Genomic DNA, 27,604 nt, shown 5'->3' with positions numbered 1-27,604 from the left:
AGGAGAAAAAGTTGGACAAAAAAATAAAATATGACAAAATAAAATATCTCTCTTTTTTCCGGTAAATTAAAAAAAAAATAAGGAGAAGAGGGGTAGGAGAAAGGAGAAGAGGGGTGGAAGAAGGGAGAAGGGTACCCCCTGTCCTCCCCCTCTACAATAGCAACTACTCAGAAGTTTTATAAATATTTTTCTCTAATTTTTAGTCAATTTATCCCTTTCTAGTGCACCCATTGTATAAAAAAAATCCACGTGTGCTTCGTTTGATCTCAGTTCTTCATTGGTTAAAATCCGATTATGACGTCGAATTTTCTTGTTTTCCTCCGAATTTCCTATTGTGACGGCATGAAAAAAAGGCGACCATGCCTGATGACATCACATAGAAAGAACACATCTTTTTGCAGATCAGTCGCAAAGAAGGAATAAGTTTGCCTGCGTATTGTTAGAAAATCATTAGATAAACAGATTCCACCACCAAATCTCGTGTAATACGATATTTATCCACTCTCGACAGTTAAATTTTAAATATTTCTTCTTCCGAATACGGGAGTAGACTCCTAGGTAGGAGTGTAAAACGCTCGGCGAGTCTCGGGTTTAGTCGCACACCAGTCGTGTCCAATCCGGATCTCAAAAACCGATTCCGATATGCAGTTTATTGTATAATAGATACGTCAGCAAAACCAGTGTACACATCATGCACATATTTAATGGATTTGTCATAAGGCGCTAACAACAAAACGCAACGATAAGAATAGGAAACACAACCATAAAAATAATTATGGAGGAATGGTGAGACAGTGGCGGACCCCTCCCCCCCCCGTATTTCCCACCTTTACCAGATGAACCACTTCAGTTGGAAAATCCTCTTGAAGTGTAGAATCCCTTATTGTTGATTATTCACTATTGCCGTATTGGAGGGGGAGGACAGGCGTAAGGGAGACGGGGAGAAAGGGGGTAGGAGAAAGGAGAAAGGGGGTGGGAGAAAGGAGAAAGGGGGTAGGAGAAAGGAGAGGAAGGCTGGGAGAAAGGAGAAAAAGTTAGAGAAAGGAGAAAAAATAAAATATCTCTCCTTTTAAAATTTTTTCTTATATTTCAAGAAAAAATATCTCAAAAGGAGATGTTTTATTCTAATGGGAGAAAGGAGAACAGGGGTAGGAGAAAGGAGAAGATGGGTGGGAGAAGGGAGAAGGGTACCCCCCTGTCCTCCCCCTCATATTGGGCTATTCCAGAAATAATCCATACCCCCCTATAGTCCAAATAATTATGACGTCTTAAAAGGCTATTATAATTTTTTTCTTTGACGCCTTACATCGACGACGTTAATGTAAGGCGTCAAAGAAAAAAATTATAATAGCCTTTCAACAGGTCGGGACCACTACCTTATATGGAAATGCATAAATTAGCATACTTATGTTCTCGCACATGTAATTGTTTATTTACATGTGACGCAATTTATTTTTACCTAGGTTTTTGACCAATCCACTAAATGAGTTACAATGCATGATGGACTACTACGTGTTTACAATCAACCAAGAACACATGTTATTTACTGAAAACAACACATTTTTTCGTGCAATGCGGGATTCACAATTTCGCTTAGTTTTTCATTTTGTGTATCCTTATTTATAGTTCGTGATATAAAGTATTACTTCCATGCTCAGATTAACGAAGAGTTGTTTCTATGCGAAGAAAAAAGGGTTTGAATTACCCGATATATAGCCATTAACATCATGTTTGATGATGGCACAGAGATTTCATGTATTGTTCCACCAGAAGCAACGAAACAACTGCGAAAAAACACAATTACCCATGAGACAAACTTACTGGTGTAAAGTAAGCCGTCGATAACAGCCGGAGTACAGTAATGTTTGTATATATAGATAATTAAAGGCAAATATGGGATCCTTGAATTTTGTGTTCGTAAAAAAGGCGAAGAAATATTTACATACATGGCAGTGTTAACAAAATCTATAAGTATTTTTGTTGGTCACATTTCAGTATATGGGACTTCCAAATTGTTCCCTTTTTTTAAGGTAGTGAAGTAAGCAACTGTAGTTTCAGTTTGTTCGTTTTTTAACGGGCTCAGACATTTGACAAACTGAATAAAATCATTACAGCTGATTTCTTAAACCTACAAAGTAAAACTTTGGTTGGCTTGCTTGCTTTGTTTGTATAGTTGTTTATACAAGCTTTGAAAATAAGATTGACATCTTTAAACAATATATATATATATATATATATAGGCATAGTTTAACTTGTATATTTTATATTTTGTACAATATACAAACAAAGCAAGCAAGCTAACCAAAGTTTTGCTCCACATGCATTAGGAAATAAGCTGTAATGATTTTATCCATATGTATGTGCGACAAGATGGAAAATTTGATATGTTTTGTGAAAATTGCAGCGTTGGATCTATAATAAAAAGAAGATGTGGTATGATTGCCAATGAGACAGCTGTCCACAAGAGACCAAAATGACACAGAAATAAACATTTATAGATCACCGTACGGTCTTCAACAATGAGCAAAGCCCATACCGCATAGTAAGCTATAAAAGTCCCCGAAATGACAATGTAAAACAATTCAAACGAGAAAACTAACGTCCCTAATTATATAAAAAAAATGAACGAAAAAAAAATATGTAACACATAAACAAACGACAACCACTGAAATACAGGCTCCTATACAATATATTTTTTTTTGATGAGATAGATTTCTTGTCCTTTTATATATTTAATTGAGCCGGTTTTTTTTTTGTTTTTTTTTTTGTTTGGATTGTTTTACACAAGTAATTTTTGGGTCATTAATAGCTTACTTTTCAGCATTGGACCTATGACTGCTTACTTTACTAAATTATGTCTTTGTTGGAAAGATGTCTCATTTAGTTTAGTTTAAACATATTTATTTATAGTGGATTGGGAAACAAGTTTTCCAACTTATATTAATCCCTTTCCACTTTGCGGGATGTCTCATTTGGCACTCATACGTCATCTTCTTATTTCTATATACAAAGCACGTTTTAGAAAAAAAAATAATAGGTAATATGGCACCCACTATGATCCAGAGACTTTTAATATTGGAGATATTTTACATATGTCAACAGGACAGCAGCCGAACGATAAAAAACCTCTGAGGTATATTTTGTGATAAAATTAGCAACAAACGATATTATCGATGGATGAAACTATAAAAAATGTATTGAGCTAAATACCGTACCCGCTCAGTGGCGGATCCAGGGGGCGGGGGTTCAGGGGGATGGACCCCCTTTTTTGGACGATCAGTGCATTTGGATGGGGACATGTAGTTGGAACCCCCTCCCCTTTTGTCCAGGGTTAGGACCCCCTTTTTAAAATGGCTGGACCCGCCCCTGCCGCTTTCATAACACTTCTTTTTAGCATACTGAATATTATGATGTTCTTACTATTAGTTCAGGTCCTGATAAAAAAAAAAACACATTCAGTACAGAAAGAAGTGTTTCAATAAAAGTTTCGTGTTTTTCTTGGCAGAAATGATTTTGCAAGACACTATACAGGTTTAAAAGAGCTCAAATGATTTTCTTACTGGACAGTGATCACTTCATTGTAAATTTCACTGCGTCGTGAAATTAATGCAGGTTCAATTCATAACAATGCACAAAACCGGTTCAACTACTTTTGCAAGGCGAAAAAGAAAGTCGAATCGTGAAGCCAATAAACAATATTTTTTTAATCTGAGCATGCAAATTGAAGATTACGTTATATATTTTACATTGAATATATTTGCAGAATAAAAACTTTGGTAATGAGAGTCCCAGACAATATATTAATTGACTGTTTTCCCACTAATTCCACGTGTTTTAAGTAGTTGTTTACTCGTAGTAGCCCACAATGCATTGTAGTTCATTGAGTCGATTGGTCAGTTTTTCAAGGCCATATTGGCCTTGTGTTTTGGAAATTACTATGCAAATATATTCTGACGTCAGAAAATCTAGAGTTCTCGACCTGTTCAAGACGTCATAATTATTTGGACTAACCCCCCTATAGAAGGTTAAGGATTTCCAGAAAAAAATCTGTTAAAATCTCAGATTTTCAAGAAAATATTCTGTAAGTTGTCAATAATTTCCAGATTATTTCAAAAATTCTAAAAAATATTCCAGGAAAAAAATGAGAATAATACTAAAAATTCCAAGAAAATATCCTGTGGAAATAAATATTTCCAGACAAATTTAATTTCCAACAGAAAAATTCCAGATAAACAATTTTCATGAAACATATAAGTTTTAATATTGTTTTTTTTGTGTCATACATGTAGATGATTAGATCAAACTGGCATTCATTCAGTGTATGGCAGCTGTATGCTTACTTGTTTTTGTTTAAATGTCTTTGTGATCAAGTTCATCCATTTCAAATGTACAATCATTCAATGGATAATTTATCTTGGGTCTTTTTATATTGTTATGATACATTACGGTCTCTGGTAAGGGTGAAGGTTGGCTCCTGTTGTAATGTTTAAAACACTACATTTTTTTATGCACCTTTTCTAAATCAGATGCCATTGACATTGTTCAGTGGTTGTCATTTGTTGGTGTAGTAACTTGTTCATGTTTCTGGTTTCTTTTTTTTTCATATAGATTCCACAGTTGGTTTTCTGTTATTTTTGGGGCCCATTATAACTTGTTGCTTGGTGTGAGCCAAGGCTCCATGTTTTTGACCTATACCTGTTAACTTTTTATGCGCTGTGATTTGGGTTGAGAGATGTCTCATTGGTATTCTTACCACATCTTCTTGTTTATACATGTAGGACTCTAAAGTGCGATGGTACTCTAAAGTGCGATGGTCACGCTAAAGTGCAATGGTCTACGCTAAAGTATGACGGTGTCTCACGCTAAAGTGCAATGTTTGTTTGTTCCCTAAAGTACGATGGTACAGCACGCTAAAGCGCGATGGAACAAAAGAGAAAGATTCAAGGGCACTAATGTCAAAAACAAGTCTTTTTGCGAAATCTAGTTTGCAATGATTCAACATATATACAACTTAGATTGACAACTAATACAAATAAATTTTGGAAAATCACTTGGATCATTTTGAATATCAATGTTTAGTGAGAGTTTAATGTCTCTAGCATATTTTGATTTTTCGTATGATAGGTGGTGAGCAGTTCTCTTTTCTGTAGTTCCACATAAACGACAGTTATAGTCTGGGTCCATTTTTTACCATATCTGTTGACAAAAAAAGACTATTTTGGATTTGTTTTAAAGGGTTGAAGGGTAGAAAAAGCACATCATAAGTTGTGATTGAAAGTTGTTTGTCTTACGTCCAGTGGCATGTATTTCATTCATATTTCGGGACTGTACATATTGAAAATTGAGCCGATTTAATCAAGATTTAAAAAAAGACAATTTTATTATAGAGCAATTATAAGACTTACAAATGTACTCCAAATCCAGGGCTGGTTTAACACCATGTTAAATAAGGCTTTACGTATATTATTATATACAGTGGCGGATCCAGAGGGGGGTTCCGGGGGTGCGCACCCCCCTTTATTTTGGCAGATCAATGCATTTGAATCGGGACATATGTTTTGCACCCCCCCTTTGCCCTGGGCTAGCACCCCCCCTTTCGAAAATTCCTGCATCCGCCACTGATATATGAAATATCCTGACTGCCAAATATACATCACTGATTTCTGATTTCATGGACATGTATATGTTAAGTGCACTGTAAAACAGTTTCAGTTTACGTTTTTGAAATAGACATTAAACCTTGTTTTTTAAGTGCATATATAAAGTATAAGATTTACAGTAGAAGTTGATAACTTTAAGATTTGTCCTTGTGAGAAAACAATACTCGGGTCATAAAGACTTTTTTTAAATCTTGGCTAGTATATATATTGGCATAGTCATACATGTTCAAATGATAAAATACTGACCATGGCTTTATATGATCGGAAAGGTCTTTCAATTGCGGGTAGACAAGAAGTTTTTATATTCACAATTAAAAAGATATTAACCAACATTATATAAATAGCTACACAACGAAGTGAGATCTCTGTTTTCTTCTTCTGTATTTTGTTGATGTTGGTACTTGTTCGATTAATTTTCGTATTTTAAACTGGAAATTTCTACTTTCCAGGGTTATCCAGTACCTTAACTATATAGACTACTCGAAACTTCACAGTAATTATTTTTATCAAATATATTTATTTTTAACCGGCGGTAACCGGAACACACCTTAATTACGATTTAAACTTAACCCACAAACTAATGAAATATTGTCACTCACCACTTCAAAACGTTGTAGTATTCAAAGTTCTCGTCCGATTTTCTTGTTTTGTACATCAGTCGATTTGTTTTGAAAAATTGAATAATTCTGAAAGACCACAGACGAGATTGAAATAAACAAAGGGGTTTTCCGACAGGTATTAGAGATAACCTTTCGCAATAAAAACCATGTGATGATAAGAAGTATGTCTGGTCAATTTAGGACGGCGGCATCGCACATGGTCACAAAGGGCTATTAACGATAACATACTAATTAGTCAGTTTCCATATCTTTTCTACAGAGCTCCCCGGGTTATAAATAAGTGCTAACAAATCGTTGTAGTTCCTGTCAATATAATACTTCCATGGTTCAACATAAATAGATTGTTATATTGGTTATCAAAATCAGCTAGTGGCAAAATCTTCTGAGTTTTGAATTTTATAAGCTCCAGACATCCCCCCTTTTTTTTGTAAAACAAAATTTTTGTTTAGTATGTATGTTATCTTTATATTTATATTATAAAATCTTCAATATAAATTTGAATAAGAAATGACTGATTTTCTACAAAAAAAAATTGTATACTGGAATGAAATTTGAGAAGTTATCAAAGGAGTAGGTTCAGTAAGACCCCTTTTTGGCTCCAAAATTAAGCAGCTTTGCAAAATTGAGCAAATGTAATCTTTTAGCTATTTTTTGGAAAGTAGAATGCTTCTGCTACATAAATATGTGCTGTTTTTGACAATACAATGTACATATATCGTGTACTAGCATCATAAAGTCATGCTAAATTACTGAAATCTTCACAATTATAGCATTTTAGTTAAATTTTAGACAGTTTCCGTCTAAAGCTTAGATAATGCAGCCTCTAATGAAGAGAAGTTATGTATACAGCATTACGGGTAACGAGGGTAAAGGGGCGAGTTTCTTCATATTTTGGCTTGGTAAATATGAATGTCATGTGAATATTCTGAGACATTTATTCAGGAGATTAAATATTTTCTTTGGTAATATCTTCTGACATCAGACTCGGACTTCTCTTGAACTGAATTTTAAATGTGCGTATTGTAAAGTGGCCGCATTCGTGTTCATTCATAATATTAAAATGTAAGTTGTATTTGATGATAATACATAACATATATAAAGGTTGAGGATGAACACGGATGCGGCCACTTTCATTTTTGACGAAAACCATCTTAAAAGTGACGTTTTTTGGCATATTTGTTAGATTTTTAACCGGATTTTTGTGACAAAAATGTCGGTTATTGATTTGGAGATGTACGGCGGGCGGGCGGGCGGGCGGGCGGCAATCAAATGTTGTCCGTGCATTAACTCATGAACCGTTCAATCAAAGCTTTTAAAATTTTAATATGTTGTTACTGACAACTAAATGAAGGTCAAGTTCAATAATGGCGATTTTGACTTTTACCGTTCAGGAGTTATGGTTCTTGAAAGATTGAAAAATGAAGTTTCCAGTCGTGTCCGTGCATTTACGCATGAACTGTTCTACTAAAGCTTCCCAAATTTTAACATGTTGTTACTGATGACAAAATGGAGGTCATGTTTAATAATGACGATTTTGACTTTTACCGTTCAGGAGTTATGGTTCTTAAAAGATTGAAAAATGGAGTTTCCAGTTGTGTCCGTGCATTTACGCATGAACTGTTCTACCAAAGTTTCCCAAATTTTAATATGTTGTTACTTATGACAAAATAGAGGTCATGTTCAATAATGGCGATTTTGACTTTTACTGTTCAGGAGTTATGGTTCTTGAAAGATTGAAAAATGGTGTTTCCAGTCGTGTCCATGCATTTTCTCATGAACCATTCAACCAAAGCTTTTGAAATTTTTATATGTTGTTACTGATGACAAAATGGAGGTCAAGTTTAATAATAAGGATTTTGACTTTTACCGTTCAGGAGTTATGGTTCTTGAAAGATTGAAAAATGGAGTTTCCAGTCGTGTCCCTGCATTTACGCATGAACTGTTCTACCAAAGCTTCCCAAATTTTAATATGTTGTTACTGATGACAAAATAGAGGTCAAGTTCAATAAAGACGATTTTGACTTTTACCGTTCAGGAGTTATGGTTCTTGAAAGATTGAAAAATGGTGTTTCCATTTATGTATTACTGAAAAATTATTACACCAGGGTTTTCGATATCACAAACTGGTCAAAACATTTACTAAATTTTATCACCGGTATAAGGAAATAATTCGTAAATATAACTCAACATGCAGACATCTTATACGTTCAGGTATTTCACATCCAAAATTTTATGGAAATATTCTTTATAAAGCACAAAAATGTCAGTATTCTCCTCAGAAACTAACAAAACCTTTAAATAGACTTATTAAAAGGGGATATAGTTACGATACTGTTGTCAGGTCATTAAAGATTGCATATTTTGGCTTTAACATTGATTCACTGATAGGGTCTTTGCATCGGAACTAAACACATTTATTTCTAAAAAAACAGTTGTTGGCATGACACGGGTTATGTTCTTCTCATATTTTTTATGATAGTATGATACTAAACCCCTAACGGGAGGGATTGTACCTGATATTCATATGATGAAGACATAATCTTTCAATCAGTTTAATTGAGGTCTGGAGCTGGCATGTCAGTTAACTGCTAGTAGTCTGTTGTTATTTATGTATTATTGTCATTTTATTTATTTTCTTTTGTTACATCTTTTGACATCAGACTCGGACTTCTCTTGAACTGAATTTTAATGTGCGTATTGTTATTGTTTTACTTTTCTACATTGGCTAGAGGTATAGGGGGAGGGTTGAGATCTCATAAACATGTTTAACCCCGCCGCATTTTTGCGCCTGTCCCAAGTCAGGAGCCTCTGGCCTTTGTTAGTCTTGTATGATTTTAAATTTTAGTTTCTTGTGTATAATTCGGAGTTTAGTATGACGTCCATTATCACTGTACTATTATGCATATTTTAGGGGCCAGCTGAAGGACACCTACGGGTGCGGGAATTCTCGCTACATTGAAGACCCATTGGTTGCCTTCGGCTGTTGTTTGCTCTGTGGTCGGGTGGTTGTCGCTTTGACATATTCACCATTTCCTTTCTCAATTTTATTTCCAGTCGTGTCCGTGCATTTTCTCATGAACCATTCAACCAAAGCTTTTGAAATTTTTATATGTTGTTACTGATGGCAAAATAGAGGTCAAGTTCAGTAATGATGATTTTGACTTTTACCGTTCAGGAGTTATGGTTCTTGAAAGATTGTAAAATGGCGTTTCCATTCACGTTGTTGCATTTACTCATGAACCATTCAATCTAAGCTTTTCAAATTTTTATATGTTGATACTGATGACAAAATGGAGGTCAAATTTGATGTTGACAATTTTCACTTTCACCATTCATCAGTAATGGTTCTTGTGATATTGCCAGGACACAAATAAATATTAATAAATCCGGTTTGCTGTCGTTGTGACAGCCTCTTGTTCATATTTAAGCTTCAATCGGAGCGTTTTTAATGACTGATCAGTTAAAATCTTTTACATAAACTAATCGAATCAATTGAAATATACACTTAAGTGTTTAAAAAGTGTCCTAAATATCTCGTTAGATGAAACTGAAATTTGGGGCCAAAATCGGCCCTTACCGGACCTACTCCTTTAATGTTCTCATACCACAGTCACAATTTGAAAATGTTTTCTCCAAATACAAATGGTTTTTAAAAAAATTATAAATTAGTTCACAATACATTACAAAATAAATGTGTCTCTAATCTCATATAATTTCCTGTACATGCAGTTTTACAATTTTCTATTTGTCGCCTGCAACTAAAGTGGCCAAATCTAGACATCTAACAATCCTTCTTTGGGGAACGATTTATATAATTTCTTATTGTTTTCAAATTCCTGTATTTCTTTACATGTTATAATTTCCTAAAACATCATGAAATTAAAGAAAATTACAAAACTTTTAAACAATTGTTAAACTCTAAATTTGTATAATATGAATGACATTTGATTTTTTAAATGTATACATGTTTAACATTTTTAAAGTTAAGATAAGTTATGGAACTGAAAGATGATACATTATGTATATATATTCAAAACATATTCATATAATAGATGTAATCATATTAATCCACTTAGACAAATAGAGTCAATGTATTATAATGATTGATAAATAAACGGAAAAAATAACAATTTAAATAATAAAAAAATAAACTTTTCTAATTTTAAAACTGAGACTAAATATTTATTTTTGCAGAGCAAGGGATTATGGATACATAGTTCCTAGTATTTATCTCCTTTGTCTTATAACATGTGGTTCAAGTAATTGCATGTAGTATATTATGATATAATTAAAGTCCACAGAAATGGCCATGTGTTCACAGTGGGACTTCTTTAAAGCTTTTTAATTACTGATTGTTTGTCAACTAGATGGCTAGATAAAATAATCTTCAACCTCAACAACTATGAAAAGCAGTAGGTCCTGGTGTGTGGTTTCTCACAAATTTCAATACAAACATACTTGTAGAGAACATAAATCATTGTAAATAAAACCCTATAAATCCAGATAGTGAACTATGATTTTGTTTTTATTTTAAAACCATTAAAACACTGACTTGTAAATAGTTGTAAAAATCTTGATTTGTTATCAACATCCAGTATTTTTACTTAGTCATTTCTTTTGATTCTTCATTTCTTAGTATGGATGTTTTGCATTTTTTATCATAAACCTTATAGCTGCATTAAAATATGACTCCTTCACAATAAAAAACAAACTTGAAACAAAAAGATAACTATGGGTCTATAATCAAGTTTGATTACAAAATCAAAAGTTAAATATAATTAGTGGAATTTGGATGTTAGAACCATTTGTTATGTTTATAAAGGTTTTTTTTTTATCATTTTTGTCATGAATAAATTATAATATACACAGTATTCATATCAATTTAATTTCACTTAGTTCTAGAAATGCAAGTTTCAAAATATTTTTTTTAATCACAGGCATTTATTTTCTGAGAATTTTTTCCCTTATGCCATGACCATAACCATGATAACACATGTTTTATGAAAATGCAAAAAAGCAAACAAGTTCTATAATACCAATATACTGATATACATGCATGTACATGTAACTTCCATGGTAAAAGAAAAGAGGGGGAAATATTATTATCTCAATCTCCAATTAGAAGTTGTGAATTGTCCCAATAAGATTACAAATGTAATAGTAAACATGTCATGTGGTGTTGAAAGTATGCATTTCTTTTGAAGTATTATCACTATCAATATCTACATGAATATCATATCCCCTGAATGTTATGTTAGAAGCTGAGGTACATGAACAAATGTACATTTTTTTATTTTTTTTTAGGTCCTATTGCAAACAATTTCAAATTTACAACTCTCAGACTTAATAGATATAGGAAGATGTGGTGTGAGTGCCAATGAGACAACTCTCCATACAAATAACAATTTAAAAAGTAAACCATTATAGGTTAAAGTACGGCCTTAAGTTCAGTACTGACAACTCTGGCTTACAACATGTATGGACACACTTTATACATGTAGTATTAAAATAATAAAATGTGGTATCATTTCCAAATTGCCAATAAGACTACTCTCCAATAGTTAAGATAATCATGCCATCTGCTGTGGGTATTTTTCAATTTTCACATCTTTTGATCCACTGGAAGGCGTCAAAGCAAAAGCTTAAAATAGCTTTCCTAGACATCATAATTATTTGTACTAACTCCCCACCAGAGATCAAAAGATACAAAATTAACCACTTAAGAATATCGTACAGCCTTCAACAACGAGCAAAAACCTATTAAACCACTTTAAATTTCTGGTACATTGTTTGTAAAGATACATAGGGCTTTAGAATTACCTAATGAACTACAGATATACATACAAGCACAAATTTATCTTAAGTTTACTGAAAGCGACTAGAATCCAGATTTTCCATGGAATTTTTAAACTTTTATTGTTGCCTTCTATAGGATGCTCTGGATTTCCAGAAATTTTCTAATAACAACAGCATAATTTTCCATGGAATATTTTAATTTATCTTTTTGCCTTCTATAAGACCGACATGGAATTCCAGATTTTTTTCTGAACCACATCCCAAATTTTCCATGGATTTTTTTCTGAACCCCATATACCTTCTATAGGGGGGGGTATGGATTATTTCTGGAATAGCCCATTCACTACATGTATCTGTAGCATTAACATCCTGACACAAATATGTGTGCAATACGCATTGCTGAAATGTGACGTTTTTCTCCTCAAAAGATGATATTGTTGTAACAAATCTGTGTTTATTTTTTTTATAGTTTATGAGCATGGCACCTACATCCCCATTTATCTTGTTTGAAGAAAAATTGATGGAAGTCATCAAAAAAACACCAAAGACATCACCCCTGGAGATATATATTTTAAAAATATATCTGGAAATGAAAACAGAAACTGACATTGTTCAGGTTTGTACTATAGTCATGATAGTAGGATATAGACTGTCTGATGGACATGCATGACAATTTTTTATACCCTGTAAGAATATAAGATGGTCCCAAATGTTTGTTTGTAGACTGTTAACATCATGTAAAAACTTGAAGGCATTATTTGACGTTTTTATACCCCATCAAATGAAGTTTGTGTGGGTATATAGGAATCACCTCTGTCTGTCTGTCTGTCTGTCCATCCGTCCTGCTCATTGTCCTGAGCAGAACTTTTGTACCTTAGTACCTACATTGTAGGATTATCAAACTTGGTATGTGGATGAATCATATACGGGAGGTGGATGTGTCACGAATGAAATTATGTCACAATGACCTTGACTTTGATCTTCATGATAGCAAAACGAAGATGATGTGTCACGTACCAAATTTAGGTCAATGTGACCCTTGACCTTCATGATAGTAAAATGTCATCCACTTTTTTCTTTATAATTTTTAAAGCTTTTCTTCTTCATGTTCTTCATGTCATAGCTTTTGTACTGTAGAGCCTAGGTGGTTGTATCATTGGCATAGCTTTTGTACTGTAGAGCCTAGGTGGTTGTATCATTGGAAGATGAACTTCTTGCGATATCAGATGTAAGTCTCATGACTTATAGGGTTAGGCAAGTGAGAGGGAAAAAGGGGTGGGGTATAGAGTTGTGCTCATAGTTTCAAGTTAGATTTAATATGGAACAAGAATTTCATTGCAGACTCAATACACATGATACATTTACAAGTTTAACTTCATACCCTTGGGAAGGAGATTTGAAAGAATTTTGACACGCATCTTCATCAGTGATATCTCACCCATTATTTCATGATGTTATTATTATACAATTTTATTTCTATCTATTATTCAATTTTCCGTATTTAGCGCCAAAGTTCGGGAGCGGAGTATCACTAATAAGCATCAGTTCACACAGATTTCTTGTTTTGCTCTTGCATACATATATTATTATTTAGTGTACAGTTTTGTAACTGCTGAATATTGATTTTCATGTGTGTTATCTTTAGGAAGTAGGAACCAAGTATGACAGTCCCCCTCTAGATGAGAAGGACAGTTGTGGACAGAATTCAAGGAAAAGGAAAGAAAAGAATAGACTTTACACCTGGATAAAAAATTTCATAACAAGAAAGACGTGTGCACCTGTGGAATCTTGTGAGTTTATGATGTTTATCATGTTTATATGCACATTGATTTAAGAATTGAATGCATATTTTTTGTACTTAATCGGCGTGTAAAAGCGTTGACCGAAGCACATTTTATATAAAGCGTGGAAGCGCTTCATACAAAAAATGTGTGCACGGTCAACGCTTTTACACGCCCATAAAATGCAAAAAATCTGCATTCAATTCTTAAAATTACATTTTCAGTCAAAAAAAAACCAAAATCACATCAAAGTTCAAGGCAATATTTTTTCTGCGCCAGTCGAGTGTTTCGTCTATAAAAGACTCATTAGTGACACTCTTATCTAAAACTATGCAAATCCAAATCACTATGAAGTTGAAGAGATTATAAACCCAAAATATACCGAAACAGGGAACCAAAATAAGACCAAGGAAATCCTATGCCTTGAAGTAGAAAAACTTTATTGTTTTAAACAATTTCAAAATTTATAACAGCACATTTAGTTTGATGAATCACGTCAGCACCGAAGTGTTGACTAGCGGAGCGGGTTAACCTCTAGGAAGAATACCTCCACCAGCAGTGAAAACCATCATGGTGTTAAAAAAAAAAATCACATCAAAGTTCAAGGCAAGATTTTTTCTGCGCCAGACGCGCGTTTCGTCTATAAAAGACTCATCAGTGACGCTCTTACATGTATCTAAAACTATGCAAATCCAAAATCACTATAAAGTTGAAGAGCTTATAAACCCAAAATATACCGAAACAGGGCACCAAAATAAGACCAAGGAAATCCTATGCCTTGAAGTAGAAAAACCTTAGTGTTTTAAACAATTTCAAAATGTATAACAGCAAATTATGAATTTCCAACATAGTGTATTTTAACAGATTTGAGCTAGGACTTACATTTTCTGAGCTATAAGGGGCTAAAAGGGGTTAAAAAAGACTTCTCTTTTTTGTTCGTCAAATTTTTATTTTTCATCTTATTTTGGTTTTGTTTTTTATGCCCCGCCACGAAGTGAAAGGGGCATATAGATTTACCCTTGTCCGTCCGTACATACGTATGTACGTCCGTCTGTCCCGATCTTGGTTAAGTTTTGCGTTAAGGTCCATTTCTCAGAATGTGATAATGATGTACCAATGATATTTCATCAGTATATTCTTCTTAAATAGTACTACATTGATCAACAACATTTGGGTCAATTTGACCTACATTTCATGCTTGATTGACTTCAATAACTTTTTTCATAAATGACCATTGTGAAGAAACCTATTGTAATATATGAATGATATTTCACCACTGTGGTGTTCCTATGTAGTGTAACACAGTTCAACAGTTCAGCATCTTTTGGGTCACTATGACCTACATTTTATGCTTGAGTGATTTTGGTTAAGTTTTGCGTTTAGGTCCATTTCTCAGAACCCTATGGTAGTGCATCAATGATATTAGACTGTTGTAGTGTTCTTGCTTAGTGCAACACAGTTCAGCATCTTTTTGGTCAATATGACCTACATTTTATGCTTCAGTGGTTTTGGTTATGTTTTGTGTATAGGTCCATTTCTCAGAACCCTATGGTAGTGTATCAATGATATTAGACTATTGGTAGTGTTCTTGCTTAGTGCAGCACAGTTCAGCATCTTTTTGGTCACTATGACCTACATTTTATGCTTCAGTGATTTTGGTAAAGTTTTGTGTCGAGGATTATTTCTCAAGAACCTAATGTAGTATATCAATGATATTAATGTATTGTAGTGTCCTTGCATAGTGCAGCACAGTTCAGCATCTTCTAGAATACCATGACCTACATTTTATGCTTGAATGATTTTGGTCAAGTTTTGCATTTACTGCCATTTCTCGGAATCTGTGGTAGTGTATCAATGATATTACACTGTTGTAGTATTCTTGCACAGTGCAGCACAGTTTGACCTCTTTTTGGTCACTTTGACATATCTTATGCTTGAGTGACTTTGGTTTAAATTTGCCATACAGCTCTTTTCAGCAGCATTTTGGTCAATTTTTACATGAGACAACATGGAACCTCATATTGATCTTAATGGCAGGGCATCTGTGGCTTACAGACACATTTTCTAGTTTTTCTTTATGTTCCTTATGAACTTTCGCAACAGTAGAGTACGACAGATTTAGCATAGCTTTTACCGTTTTCGAGCTATTAGGGGCCAAAGTGGTGCTAAATAAAAAAAAAACCAAAAAAAAGTTTTTTTATTACTAATCAGAATTCTCTGTCCAGCATATTACTGTGTCCAGCATATTATTGTGTCCAGCATATTATTGTGTCCACTTTAGTAGTGTGTCAATGCTTGCCCAAATGAACACCTGTTCGACCACTGCGGTCGTATCATGCTGCGCTTGGCGTAGCTCTTTATTTTGGTAATGCTTCAACCAAATGATAATATCTTTGGTATGTAGCCTTATTATGAAGAGTTACAGATTAAGTTAGAGTTTGGTGACGGTTCAATGATTTTCACGGAAGCTACAGCCCTTGGACATAGAAAAATTCAATATCAAAGAAATTGTAAATGTAAAACCACTGGCAGTGGGGCTAAACAAACCAAATATAAAACATACAAAACAATAAAAAGTAAAAGACATAGGTTAAAGGTAAAAGTGGTCCAAAATATAAAATATTTCTATACATACAAAATTACAGTGAATTATAAGTATTCCACACTTTTTTTTGTAATGTTCAACCAATTGATTTTATTTTTGGTATGTGGTCTTATCATGAGAAGTTACAGATTAAGTTCTACTTTGGTTGTGGTTGAATAATTTTTACGGAAGTTACGCCCTCGGACTTAGAAAATTACAGTGAATTTGAAGTTTTCAGCACTTTTTTATGTCCCGCCACAAAGTGGTCGGGACATATAGTTTTACCCTTGTTTGTCATTCTGACTTGTTGCGCAACAACCAGTTTTCCAGACTTTTTTACTAAACACCTTGAGATATTGAACTGATTTTTGGTATATAGATATTTATTGATGTTACAGATTGAGTTTGAGTCTTGTTACGGTTCATTGATTTTCACTTTTGTCGTTCAAGAGTTATGGGACTTTGTTCATTGAAAATTGACATTTTTCACAAAAACTCAAGTTTACTTTGACCAATTCTTACTAAATTTTAACATGATGTTACATGTAGGTCCTATGTAGAGTAAATGCCTTTGGTTTTTGTTATTTTCCCTATTGTCCTTTTAGAGTTCTGGAGTTGGGAGCGGACTAAGTAACTTACTTTTTTTTTGTGAATAACTAAAGAATATTTTTTTCCTATTTTCATTTAGATTTTTTTTGGTTCTATATTTAATTTATTATTTTTTTCATTATTTTATTAAATTTTATTTTTATAAAAATAATTGTCTGTTTGCTTTTAAAATTCACATAGTGTTTCTTCTTTTGTTTTGTTTGAAATAGACATGATCTGATAATTACAGTCGAATCTGCTTAATCCGACACCTGAATATTCCGACATCCTGTGAAATCTGACAAAATTTACTGGTCCCGAAAGTTTTCTTTAACATTCTTTGTTAAAAAATCTTCTGTATTCCGTCACCCGTCTACTCCGTAATCCGACAGCATTTTCAAGTCCCAGCCTTCATAAGTACTCTAATTATACTTGTTTAATCCGACCCTTTGATCTCCTTAATCAATTTATAAACAAGGTAATCATAATTCAGTCAGGTGTATTTCATGCATTTTTATTAAAGGTAATTTAATCCATTACCTGTGTACACAAATATCTTGTTATTTTTTATTGATCGGATAGGAAATTTGAGGCTCAGTACGGGATAAAAACATTTCTACAACATATGGAAAATATATAAATCTTAATACATACTTTTCATAATGTCTTTCTTAATTCAATGTGAGTAAATTGTTGGGGAAAAAAATCCAGACGAAGAAATATTGCTAATTGGACTGTGAAATGATTTCATTTTGACAGTTTAATTTATGTAACCAGTGTCGAAGACGATATTCCGACTAAATGATACAAATAACCATGACTGGGAAAATAGTTAAACAATTGATGAAGACTAACACTGTAAATGTTCTAAGAACTTGTCAATCTCACTGAAATTTATCGTACTAAATATTTACAAGATCTTGGGAATTCGTACTTGACGTGGTGTAATGTTTCATAAACACTATTTTTCTTTAAAGGATCTCCTTAGTAAAACCTATTTTGGGTGTTATTGCCCACGTTTGTATCTTACATGCTTATTTCACTTTTATCAAATGTGAAACCCGAGTATTCCGACACCCTGTCCAATCCGACATATTTCTCTGGTCCCGAGGTGTGTCGGATAAGACAGGTTCCACTGCATATGTTTTGAAATGAACTATAAAAAAAATTCGGAATGGGCGTATATTGCACTTGTGGCGCAGCTGTTTATTCTAATTCTGATTTCCAATATATTTCAATAATAGTGAACTACCAACATAATCGTGGCAAGCAAGTTAGACTGTCAAGAAAGTAAGCATATCAAACACATTACTGTATGAAGCAAGCTACTGGTAACACAATTCCTGTGTTGACCACAATATAGGTTATTGAGTAGTCAACAAAGTAGGTTGTTGAGCACCTCAGTTTGTATTGATAAAATTATCTGTAATTTCAAATGTTATTTTGGACTGTCAATTAAGTCATTTTAAGCTTGAGAGGCAAAATAAACCTTTGCAAAAAAAAAGCTCAGACCTGTCCTCTGTTTATCATTGGATGAAAATCTTATATTTTCAGTTAAAGAAAAATGGACCAGATTTGCAGATGCAAATCCATCTGTGGTGATGCAGTACGTCATAAGTAGGCCCAGGGTAATAGAACAACTGCAATGCATTTTGGACTCTGATTCAGGTAAATTTAGAGTTTTACCAAAGAAACAAATGGAATTGTGAATTCAAAAACATGTGTTTTTGATTTCTGTTTAATAATTGAATGATTAATTGTAATATGTTTTGCATTAGTCCATGATTGCAGAATATTTAATTTATTTCAGACAACATGTATGAAAGATGAGCATTGTTGATTGCTTTATAGATTATTATTAGGGTAATGTGAGCTTTTGCCACCATGAAACATCTATCATAACTTATCACACTTTAATCTTCCCCTCTGAAACCGCTGGGCTAAATGGAATCAAACTTGGCAGGATGCATCTATGTAAGGTCTGTTATAAAATTGCCTCATTTCGTCCTGATTGGACAACAAAATTGGCTGCCATGGGCAATTCTTGATGCTCACCTGAGCCTCTAGTTTTTTTTTTATTCAGTCATCTTCAAAATTGTTACTAAAAGAATGCATAGATCACACACAAAAAATTAAAACGGCATTAAAATTGCTATATTTAGCCATTGATATGTTTGGTTAAGACTATCCAGGTAAGCAATTTATGTTAGTTAATGAAATATCTTTCCTTATTCAGAGAAAGAGTTAGAAATAGACAGAGAAGAAGATAGAAATACTCAGATGGAAGGTGTAGAGGCAGAAGAAGATTTTGAGAGGGAACAGTTCATCGATTCAGAAGAGAATATTATCAATGAAGAAGAGGGTATAAATATTGTCAAGTGCTGTTTTTATCCCCCCTGCTAAGCGAAAGCGGGGGGATTATGTCATGTATGTAATGCAGTCCGTCTGTTTGTATGTATGTAATGTCATGCAAAATCTCAGAAACTAGAAATGATGGAAACTTGAAACTTGGTAGCATGTTAGAGTATGTGATCAGGGTATGAAATTCATGCCCTAGGGCAAATTTATGAGCGAAATTTCGTTTTTGAGATAGGCAGAAAATGGTGAAATCTTCCAAAATATTTACAATAGGAAGTTGGTTCCAACAGTATGACCTCCCATTATGGGTACCAAGTCTAGCAGTGGCATGGTATTTTGCCTGCAAGCCCTGAGGGCATTTTCCTAAGGGTTAAAAATAATGACAAAATCGATTCTGCACGAACTCCTCTTACACCTTTCATGGTAGAAACAAGAAAATTATAAGTGTATAAGTAGTACTATGAAAGTTGTCTGTGTCGAAGGTTTCGGAATTTTGAACTTTGCCCTTAGGGCAAAATGATTTCCCACCAAATGATTAATATGCGACATCTTTTGGTATGATTATGATCCAAGCAACTAACTTTTTATACCACCGCAAAAATTTTGCGTTCGTATAATGGTATCGCCCCTGTCCGTTGGCGTCGTCGGTGTCGGCGTCGTCGTCGTCGTCCAGATTAATGGTTTCCGGACAATAACTTAAGTTCTGATAGAGCAAATGCTACGAAATTTTAACACAAGGAATATAACCACAAAATACAGCTTGGGATTGTTTTTGGGGGTTATGCCCCCGCCGGTTCCTGAAATAGGGGCCAAAAAGGGCAAAATAAGTGTTTATATTAAATATGATGTAGAGGATTTATTTTTATGCCCCACCTACGATAGTAGAGGGGCATTATGTTTTCTGGTCTGTGCGTCCGTCCGTCCGTCCGTCCGTTCGTTCGTTCGTCCGTCTGTCCCGCTTCAGGTTAAAGTTTTTGGTCGAGGTAGTTTTTGATGAAGTTGAAGTCCAATCGACTTCAAACTTGGTACACATGTTCCCTATGATATGATCTTTCTAATTTTAATGCCAAATTAGAGATTTTACCCCAATTTCACGGTCCACTGAACATAGAAAATGATAGTGCGAGTGGGGCATTCGTGTACTGAGGACACATTCTTGTTTGTTCAATTTTAATCAAATTTTTTTCATAATGTTCCTTATGAAATCCCGCAACTGTAATATTGCAACGGATTTAACATAGCCTTTACCGTTTCCGAGCTATAAGCGGCCAAAGTGGTGCTAAATCCCAAAAAACGAACTTTTTTATTTCTTGTCCGATTTCAATGGGTTTTTTTTTTTTGATTCCTCATGAAATTTTAAGCGATTTGAGCTAGGACCTACGGTTTCGGAGCTACAAGGGGCCAAAAGGGGCTAAAACTGCCTTCTCTTTTTTGTTCGTCAAATTTTTATTTTTCATCTTATTTTCATTTTGTTTTTTTCATTATGTTCCTTATGAAATTCCGCACCGATAGTATGTCAACGGACTTAACGTAGCTTTTACCGTTTCCGAGCTATTAGGGACCAAAGTGGTGCTAAATAAAAAAAAAAAACTTTTTTATTTCTCGTCCGATTTCAACGGGTTTTTTTTCTTTGGATTCCTTATGAAATTTCCAACTCAGAAAATTTTTACCGATTTGAGCTAGGACTTACGGTTTCTGAGCTACAAGGGGCTAAAAGGGCTAAAACGAACTTCTCTTTTTTGTTTGTCAAATTTTTATTTTTCATCTTATTTTGGTTTTGTTTTTTTCATTATGTTCCTTATGAACTTCCGCACCGATAGTATGTCAACGGATTTAACATAGCTTTTACCGTTTCCGAGCTATTAGGGGCCAAAGTGGTGCTAACTCCAAAAATAGAACTTTTTTATTTCTCGTCAAATTACAACATTTTTTTTGTTTGGATTCCTTAACAAATTTCCAACCCGTTTGATTCTCTCCAAATTTAAGCTGGGACTTACGGTTTCCCTGCTACAAGGGTCTTAATTTCTGTGTCCAGTATATTACTGTGTCCAGCTAATTACTGTATCCAGCAAATTACTGTGTCCAGCAAATTACTGTGTCCAGCACATTATTGTGTCCACTTTAGTAGTGTGTCAATACTTGCCCAAATGAACACTTGTCGACAACTGCGGTCGTATCATGCTGTGCTCGGCGAAGCTTTTTATTATGTATTAGTATAACAGTTGGAACAATACTGTATGTTTGGATTCCAAATATGGCAATTCCAACTTTGGTAAATTTCCTGAAAGTCTCAAAGACTGTTTAAATTTTGGAAATGTTCCTTGAAACTAATTGTGTTTTACAATAACATATAAAAAGATATGCACACTTGGATTTTTAAAAAATGCCAATTCCAGTTTTAAGAAAATTCCTGAAAGTCTCAAAGACTGGCAAATCTTTGAAAATGTTCTTCAAAACTTACTATTCTTACATTGCAAAAACAAACAAAATATTTTTGAATGTTCAGATTTCCATTTTTGGTAAATTTCCTGAAAGTCTCAAAGACTCATTATTTTTTCAAAATTTAACTTGCAATTAATCTCTTTTGCTACATTTTATTTATTGGAATTACATGGAACACTAAGATTTCAAAAAATTGCAATTCCAAGTTTTGTAAATTTTCTGAAAGTCTTAAAAAGACTGCTTGATTTTTGGAATCATTCTACAAGACTTACCATATATATATATCATAAAAACTAATGAAATGTTTTGAAATGCTCTGATTCCAAAAGTTGCAATTCCAACTTTGGTAAATTTCCTGAAAGTCTCAAAGACTAGTTAGTTTTTGAAATGAAACTTTTACGCTGATGCTTGTAAAATGGGTTAAAACAAGTCCAATGTTTAGTGTGGTATAATAAAACAATTATGTCCTTCATGAAAAGTTAATATCCAAAATTGTTAAATCTCGAAAGGGGGAATTTCCCTTTGGCTATGCCCGCAGGAAATAACCTCTTCCTCGATTTATCAATTTTGGATACAGTAAAACCTGTGTAAACCGGCCACCTCTGGGACCGTCAAAAAGGGCCGATTTAGGCAGTGGGTCGGTTTATTCAGGTTTTCAGATTGACAGGAAGTCAGTGGTTCATGACGTCAGATATTTTACAGAACTGCATATTTCATGCAATTAACAAATAATAAGCTTGTATAGTACAGTAGATTACTGACATATTATAAATTAGTGTATTGAATAATAGAAAATTCTGAAACTAATTTTATTTAACCTAGAGTGCCGATGATTTGAACACAATATATATTTGGACATGTCCCTGCTTTTTACCATTTTTCTACGAACGAAACATCTTCAATCATTGCTCTCATTGGTATGAGAAAGTTAAGAAATCCATCATCTTTGGAATTTGAAAAATGATTCATACATTTAATGTTTGTGAAGAAATACTCATATGAAGTTAAAGTTTCTGGCTCGTCCGCTTCATTTTCACTTTCGCAGATTTTGTTTGCGTCGGAATCTCCACATTGTTTGAATTGATAAACACGAGTTGTTTTTCTGTCCATCATAAGTTTCCTCCGTAGGCATTGAAGATTAATTTTCCATAGCAGTTATTTCGTTTCAAAAGTGGTCGGATCTCTGTCGACTTGATCAGTTGATTGACATCAATCAATACCGTTATGATAAAAGGCCAAACCGGTTTTGACAGGTAATAATTAAAGTAATTTACTGTATTGGGACTAGATAATTAGATCGGAATTCCGAATAGACAGGGTCCGGTTTACAAGGGACATTTTTGCAAAGAATATTAAGGGAAGGAAGTGGGACTTTAATTTTCGGCCGGAATTGACAGGAAACCGGATTACTCAGGGTCCGGTTTTCACAGGTTTGACTGTATTAACTTTCCATGAAGGTCATAATTGTATATTATACAATTTATGACTTTTGATGAGGTGGATACAAGGATTTATTTACCTTGTACAAATATTTCATGTGATTAAGGTCAATATTTAAGAAATAGTTCAAGACACTGAGGGCCTTTTGGAGTGGCCTGCCAGTCCATATATTACAATTTGGCCTAAAGTTTCAATGAACAATTTCTTTAATTATACTTTCAACTGTCCTTTACAGTAACATGACTATCAATCTTTATTTTTAAAATTTTGTAAAAAAAAAAAATGAGTCTTTCATTGATATTTTATTGTAATAATTTGATACATTATTTAGTTTTACCCCCGCTTAAAAAAACGGGGTATATAGTATTCGTTGTGTCCGTCCGTTCATCCTTCCGTCCCTAAACTACTGAAGGGAATTCCATGAAACTGTCAGAGAATCTTTGTTACATGTTCCCATTGTGCACCTCCTAATTTAGATTTTGATCCTACCAATTTCTGCGGTTTCCAATAGCAAATCATGGACTTTGTCTGTCCCTTCGTCCGTCATACTAAGCCATCCTGTTTACGGACTTAGTACATATATTAAACATATGGCTGTTAATGAAAAACATGTTCGACTGTATTGACTAATATCTCAAAAACCATTCATTGCAAACAGAGAAAATGTGACAAGGACAAAAATGTTCAGAATGACAAGATCTATTTAATTTATATTTATGTCAAAATTGTTGGATACTCCTGCATAGGGGTTATTGGCCATAAATGACAGTTTTTGGCAAATTTGAATGCTTTTGGCTATTATCTCATAAACTATTATCACTGTGCTTAAACGGCTGTGGGTAACTTAAGTTACCCACAGCCCAATATGGCGGCGTAAAATAATGCGATTTTAATTTTATCAAATATCTTTAGATTTACGCATTAATAATTCTTTACAAGTTGTCAATGTATTGTATCTAAGGCAAAATAATCAACTGAAAACAAAAAATGTAATGCATTTTGTCTTAGCTTAGCGTAAGAACAATTTTAAAAATGGCAAAAGATGTCCGTAACTTTTCTTAACCGAAAACTCTGGCTGTGGGTAATTTTTCTGTTGTAGCCTTTGGATGCATAATTTTTGCGTATATAAGGATTCTTTATACATAATGATCTGACATTTGTTTTCCTTTTCCACGGACACCGAAGAAAATGACACTCACAAACATGGGGATAATACCAACTTAAGCGCTTAACTTTGGTCCGTTTAGCTGTGCTGGATGTACAAATACACAGTCAGGTCCGGTCAGATTAGGGACATTAAATCCGATGCCTCGTATAGGAAGAGTGCCACGCTCTCTACGTTCATGAAAATATAACATAAAATTGCGTACCAATACAGGATAATTTGTACATTAAACATGCAATAAACTTCAGCATTTCAGCTACTGCAATTTACAATCATTAGATCTGCAAGTTACACGCATCTGCTTTACAAGTTAAGGGCATCTAAACTGTAGAAAAAGCAGCAGGTACACGCATCTTACAGCTCACTAAGAGCTTTAAAAATGAAATAGCTAGACATATAATAAACATGATTCTGGTCTATATTAAATCTTGAGACACTGACCTTTTCCTAAATTGCAAAATTCAACAATTGTAACAATTTTATAGGCTTAAAAGCTAGAAAATATAATGCCCATATTTTCGTATGCCATCTACGGCTAACCGTAACTGCATTTACGGGCATCGGCTTTATACCAGTGATTTTCCACTATTAACAGCTACCGAAGGAGAGACAGGGTTTCAAAGAACTCAATAAATCATTATCCCAGTAGAAATTTTATTTTCAACTGTTTGAAGAAAAACAACAATGTGATCCTGGCAAATCTATTTGAAATTACATATATGTAATTGCACTATGTTTCGATGAGTAACACAAGTAAATAATGAAGAAAGTTTATTAACCCAACTAGTCCTGGTTTCTTAAAAAATAAGGCTAAGATATTTTCATTGTTTCAGTATTAATGTACGGTTTATTCCCTTTTGTAATTTCATCTGAAAATTTGAATATTGGCACCACATAGAAGAAAAACATTTAAGCTACATGTTCAGATTTTTCGGCTTCTTAATATTCATCTTAAACTAGTTGATGAAGGACAGCCGTGGTTTGTTATTGTAAAAATGTATGTTGCAGTACTGTGTTGCTGTAATTTTATGAGTAAAACAGACAGAGTGATATCACATATAATCTAGAATAAAAAATGTTGAAGGGGTTTAGTGTTTTGCTTTAAGGGATCGTTTCGAAAATTGGAACTTCTGACTATGAATTCCCCTTGCCGTTTTTGGGAATAAGTAAGGCGTTAACCTTTACTCTTTACTGTAACTAAATGTAGTTGTATACCAACTTACGATATTTCATAGCTTACCTTTATATTTTTGTGTATAACAATATAAATTCTGAGAAAAGTTAAAGACACATCATGAAGTTACGGACATCTCTGTAAATTACGTAAAAAAAGTTACGGATATCTCTTGTAAAAGTTACGTACCTCTTTTGGACTTTTAAAATCAGTTGTTTTTCGACTTATTGTTTTATACTTAAGTTATTTCTACTTTTATTAGTGCGGGCGAAACTGATATACATCTTCTTGAAAGCTTTATCTTCGTTAAACAACTTTGTTTTGCTTTAAAATAACTAAAATCTATATAAACAGAAGATGTCTTGCGCCATCTTGGGCTGTGGGTAACTTAAGTTACCCACAGCTGTTTAACATGTTTAAGCACAGTGATTATAGATAGAAAAAAAAATATTTTAGATTGCAAATATGTTCAGCAATAAAAGCTCTACACACAGTTCAAATGACCACTTGTTATTGGATTTATTGCCCTTAAATGTTTATTACTTGTTTATTACCATATCCTCTATTTTTATATTTTCACCGATTTTAGTACTTTAAAAAGTATCTTTTAAACTGTTATAGATATATTGAAAGTTTGAACAGCAAAAATGTTAAGTAGGACAAGATCTAAAAAATACAGCCAGTGGGTCTGAAATCATCCTCAAAGGAAGATTTAGACAAATTTGAAAACAGGTGAGCGACACAGGCTCCTTGGAGCCTCTAGTTACCTTTCTTGCAATAGTTACTAGCTGGTTCGTGTCAAGCGCAAAATTATTATGATTTACATTCAGAGTGGAATTGGTAACGACACGGACACATAAATATTCTGAAATATAAAACAGCAATACAAGACTTGACACAGCTTGTTTTTTTTTTTTTGTCAGATCATACATTATTTTTTTTATTTTGGTCCTGGTAATGAAACATCTGTCAAATATGATATTCATCTTTTGCAGATCTACCAACAATGGAAACTCCAATTTCCTATCCAAAAAGGAAAAGAATTCCTAGAAAAATATATACTCCAAGCAGCAGTAAAGTAGCTGAAAAGCAAGAAAACAAGAAAAGTAAGAATTGCTGATTTGTATTATTGGTTTCTGTTTTGGTCACTTAGCCTGAAAGGCTTGCAAGTTTTTGCCATCACTAAGCATTTTCATCCATTATTTATCGTCTGTCTGTTGTCCATCCATCCATAATTTATGTTTTATTTTGTTCTAAAACATCAAACGGACAGATGGATCAGTATAAACAATATGCCCTTCACTTATTGTCACGGTGGCACGAAAAAGGCGTCTAATTTTCCATCTAGTTGTAATTTGACCATGTCATGAATATTGTCCAAGTCCCTTCCAACAACAATCGTCAATTTAAGGAAAAAAAATCCAGTAAATTTTCAAAAGTTGTAGGCTAAAAAATATCTTTAAACCTGAATTTCTTTTTATATTAAATAAAATTGACAATTTCGATTTTCAGTTATGTCAAAAGTAGTCATATTTTTTCCAACAAAGTGAATTTTTACAGATTTGAGCTAGGTCTTAAGGTTTCAGAGCTAAAAGGGGCTAAAACGGACTTCTCTTTTTTGTTCATGAAATTTTTAATTTTCATATTTTCATTTTGATTTTTTCATTTTTCATTGTTTTCCTTATGAACTTTTGCACTGGTAGAGTCTCGACGGATTTAACGTAGCTTGTACCGTTTCCGAGCTATTAGGGGCCAAAGTGGTGCTCAATCCCAAAAAACAAACTTTTTTATTTCTCGTCCGATTTCAAAGGTTTTTTTTCTTCTTTAGAGTCCTTATGAAATTTCCAACATAGAGAATTTTAGCAGATTTGAGCTAGGACTTGCAGTTCTTCCAACCTATTAGGGGCCAAAGTGGTGCTTTTTAGTACTAATGTAATTTCTGTGTCCAGCAAATTACTGTGTCAAGCATATTATTGTGTCCACTTTAGAAGTGTGT

At 33.7% G+C, this 27,604-nt stretch overlaps 1 protein-coding gene across 6 annotated transcripts in view; it reads left to right on the top strand.

Moving 5' to 3' along the window:
* Nucleotides 1-662: 662 nt before the first annotated feature.
* Nucleotides 663-27,604, top strand: part of LOC143072799 (uncharacterized) — a 41,887-nt gene continuing 14,945 nt past the window's right edge. For all 6 annotated transcript variants that reach the window (XM_076247899.1, XM_076247903.1, XM_076247898.1 and 3 more), the window contains exons 1-6: nt 663-786; nt 12,546-12,692; nt 13,722-13,866; nt 18,584-18,697; nt 19,266-19,391; nt 26,604-26,714. In XM_076247899.1, the coding sequence (XP_076104014.1) occupies nt 784-786; nt 12,546-12,692; nt 13,722-13,866; nt 18,584-18,697; nt 19,266-19,391; nt 26,604-26,714 (646 nt within the window). In that variant the 5' untranslated portion in view covers nt 663-783. The remainder of the gene's footprint in view (nt 787-12,545; nt 12,693-13,721; nt 13,867-18,583; nt 18,698-19,265; nt 19,392-26,603; nt 26,715-27,604) is intronic.

Source organism: Mytilus galloprovincialis, chromosome 4 (genome assembly GCF_965363235.1).
Source record: "Mytilus galloprovincialis chromosome 4, xbMytGall1.hap1.1, whole genome shotgun sequence".
NCBI classification, from domain to species: Eukaryota; Metazoa; Mollusca; class Bivalvia; order Mytilida; family Mytilidae; genus Mytilus; species Mytilus galloprovincialis.
Note: the sequence above shows the minus strand (reverse complement) of the source record. Positions and strands in the feature narration are given on the sequence as shown.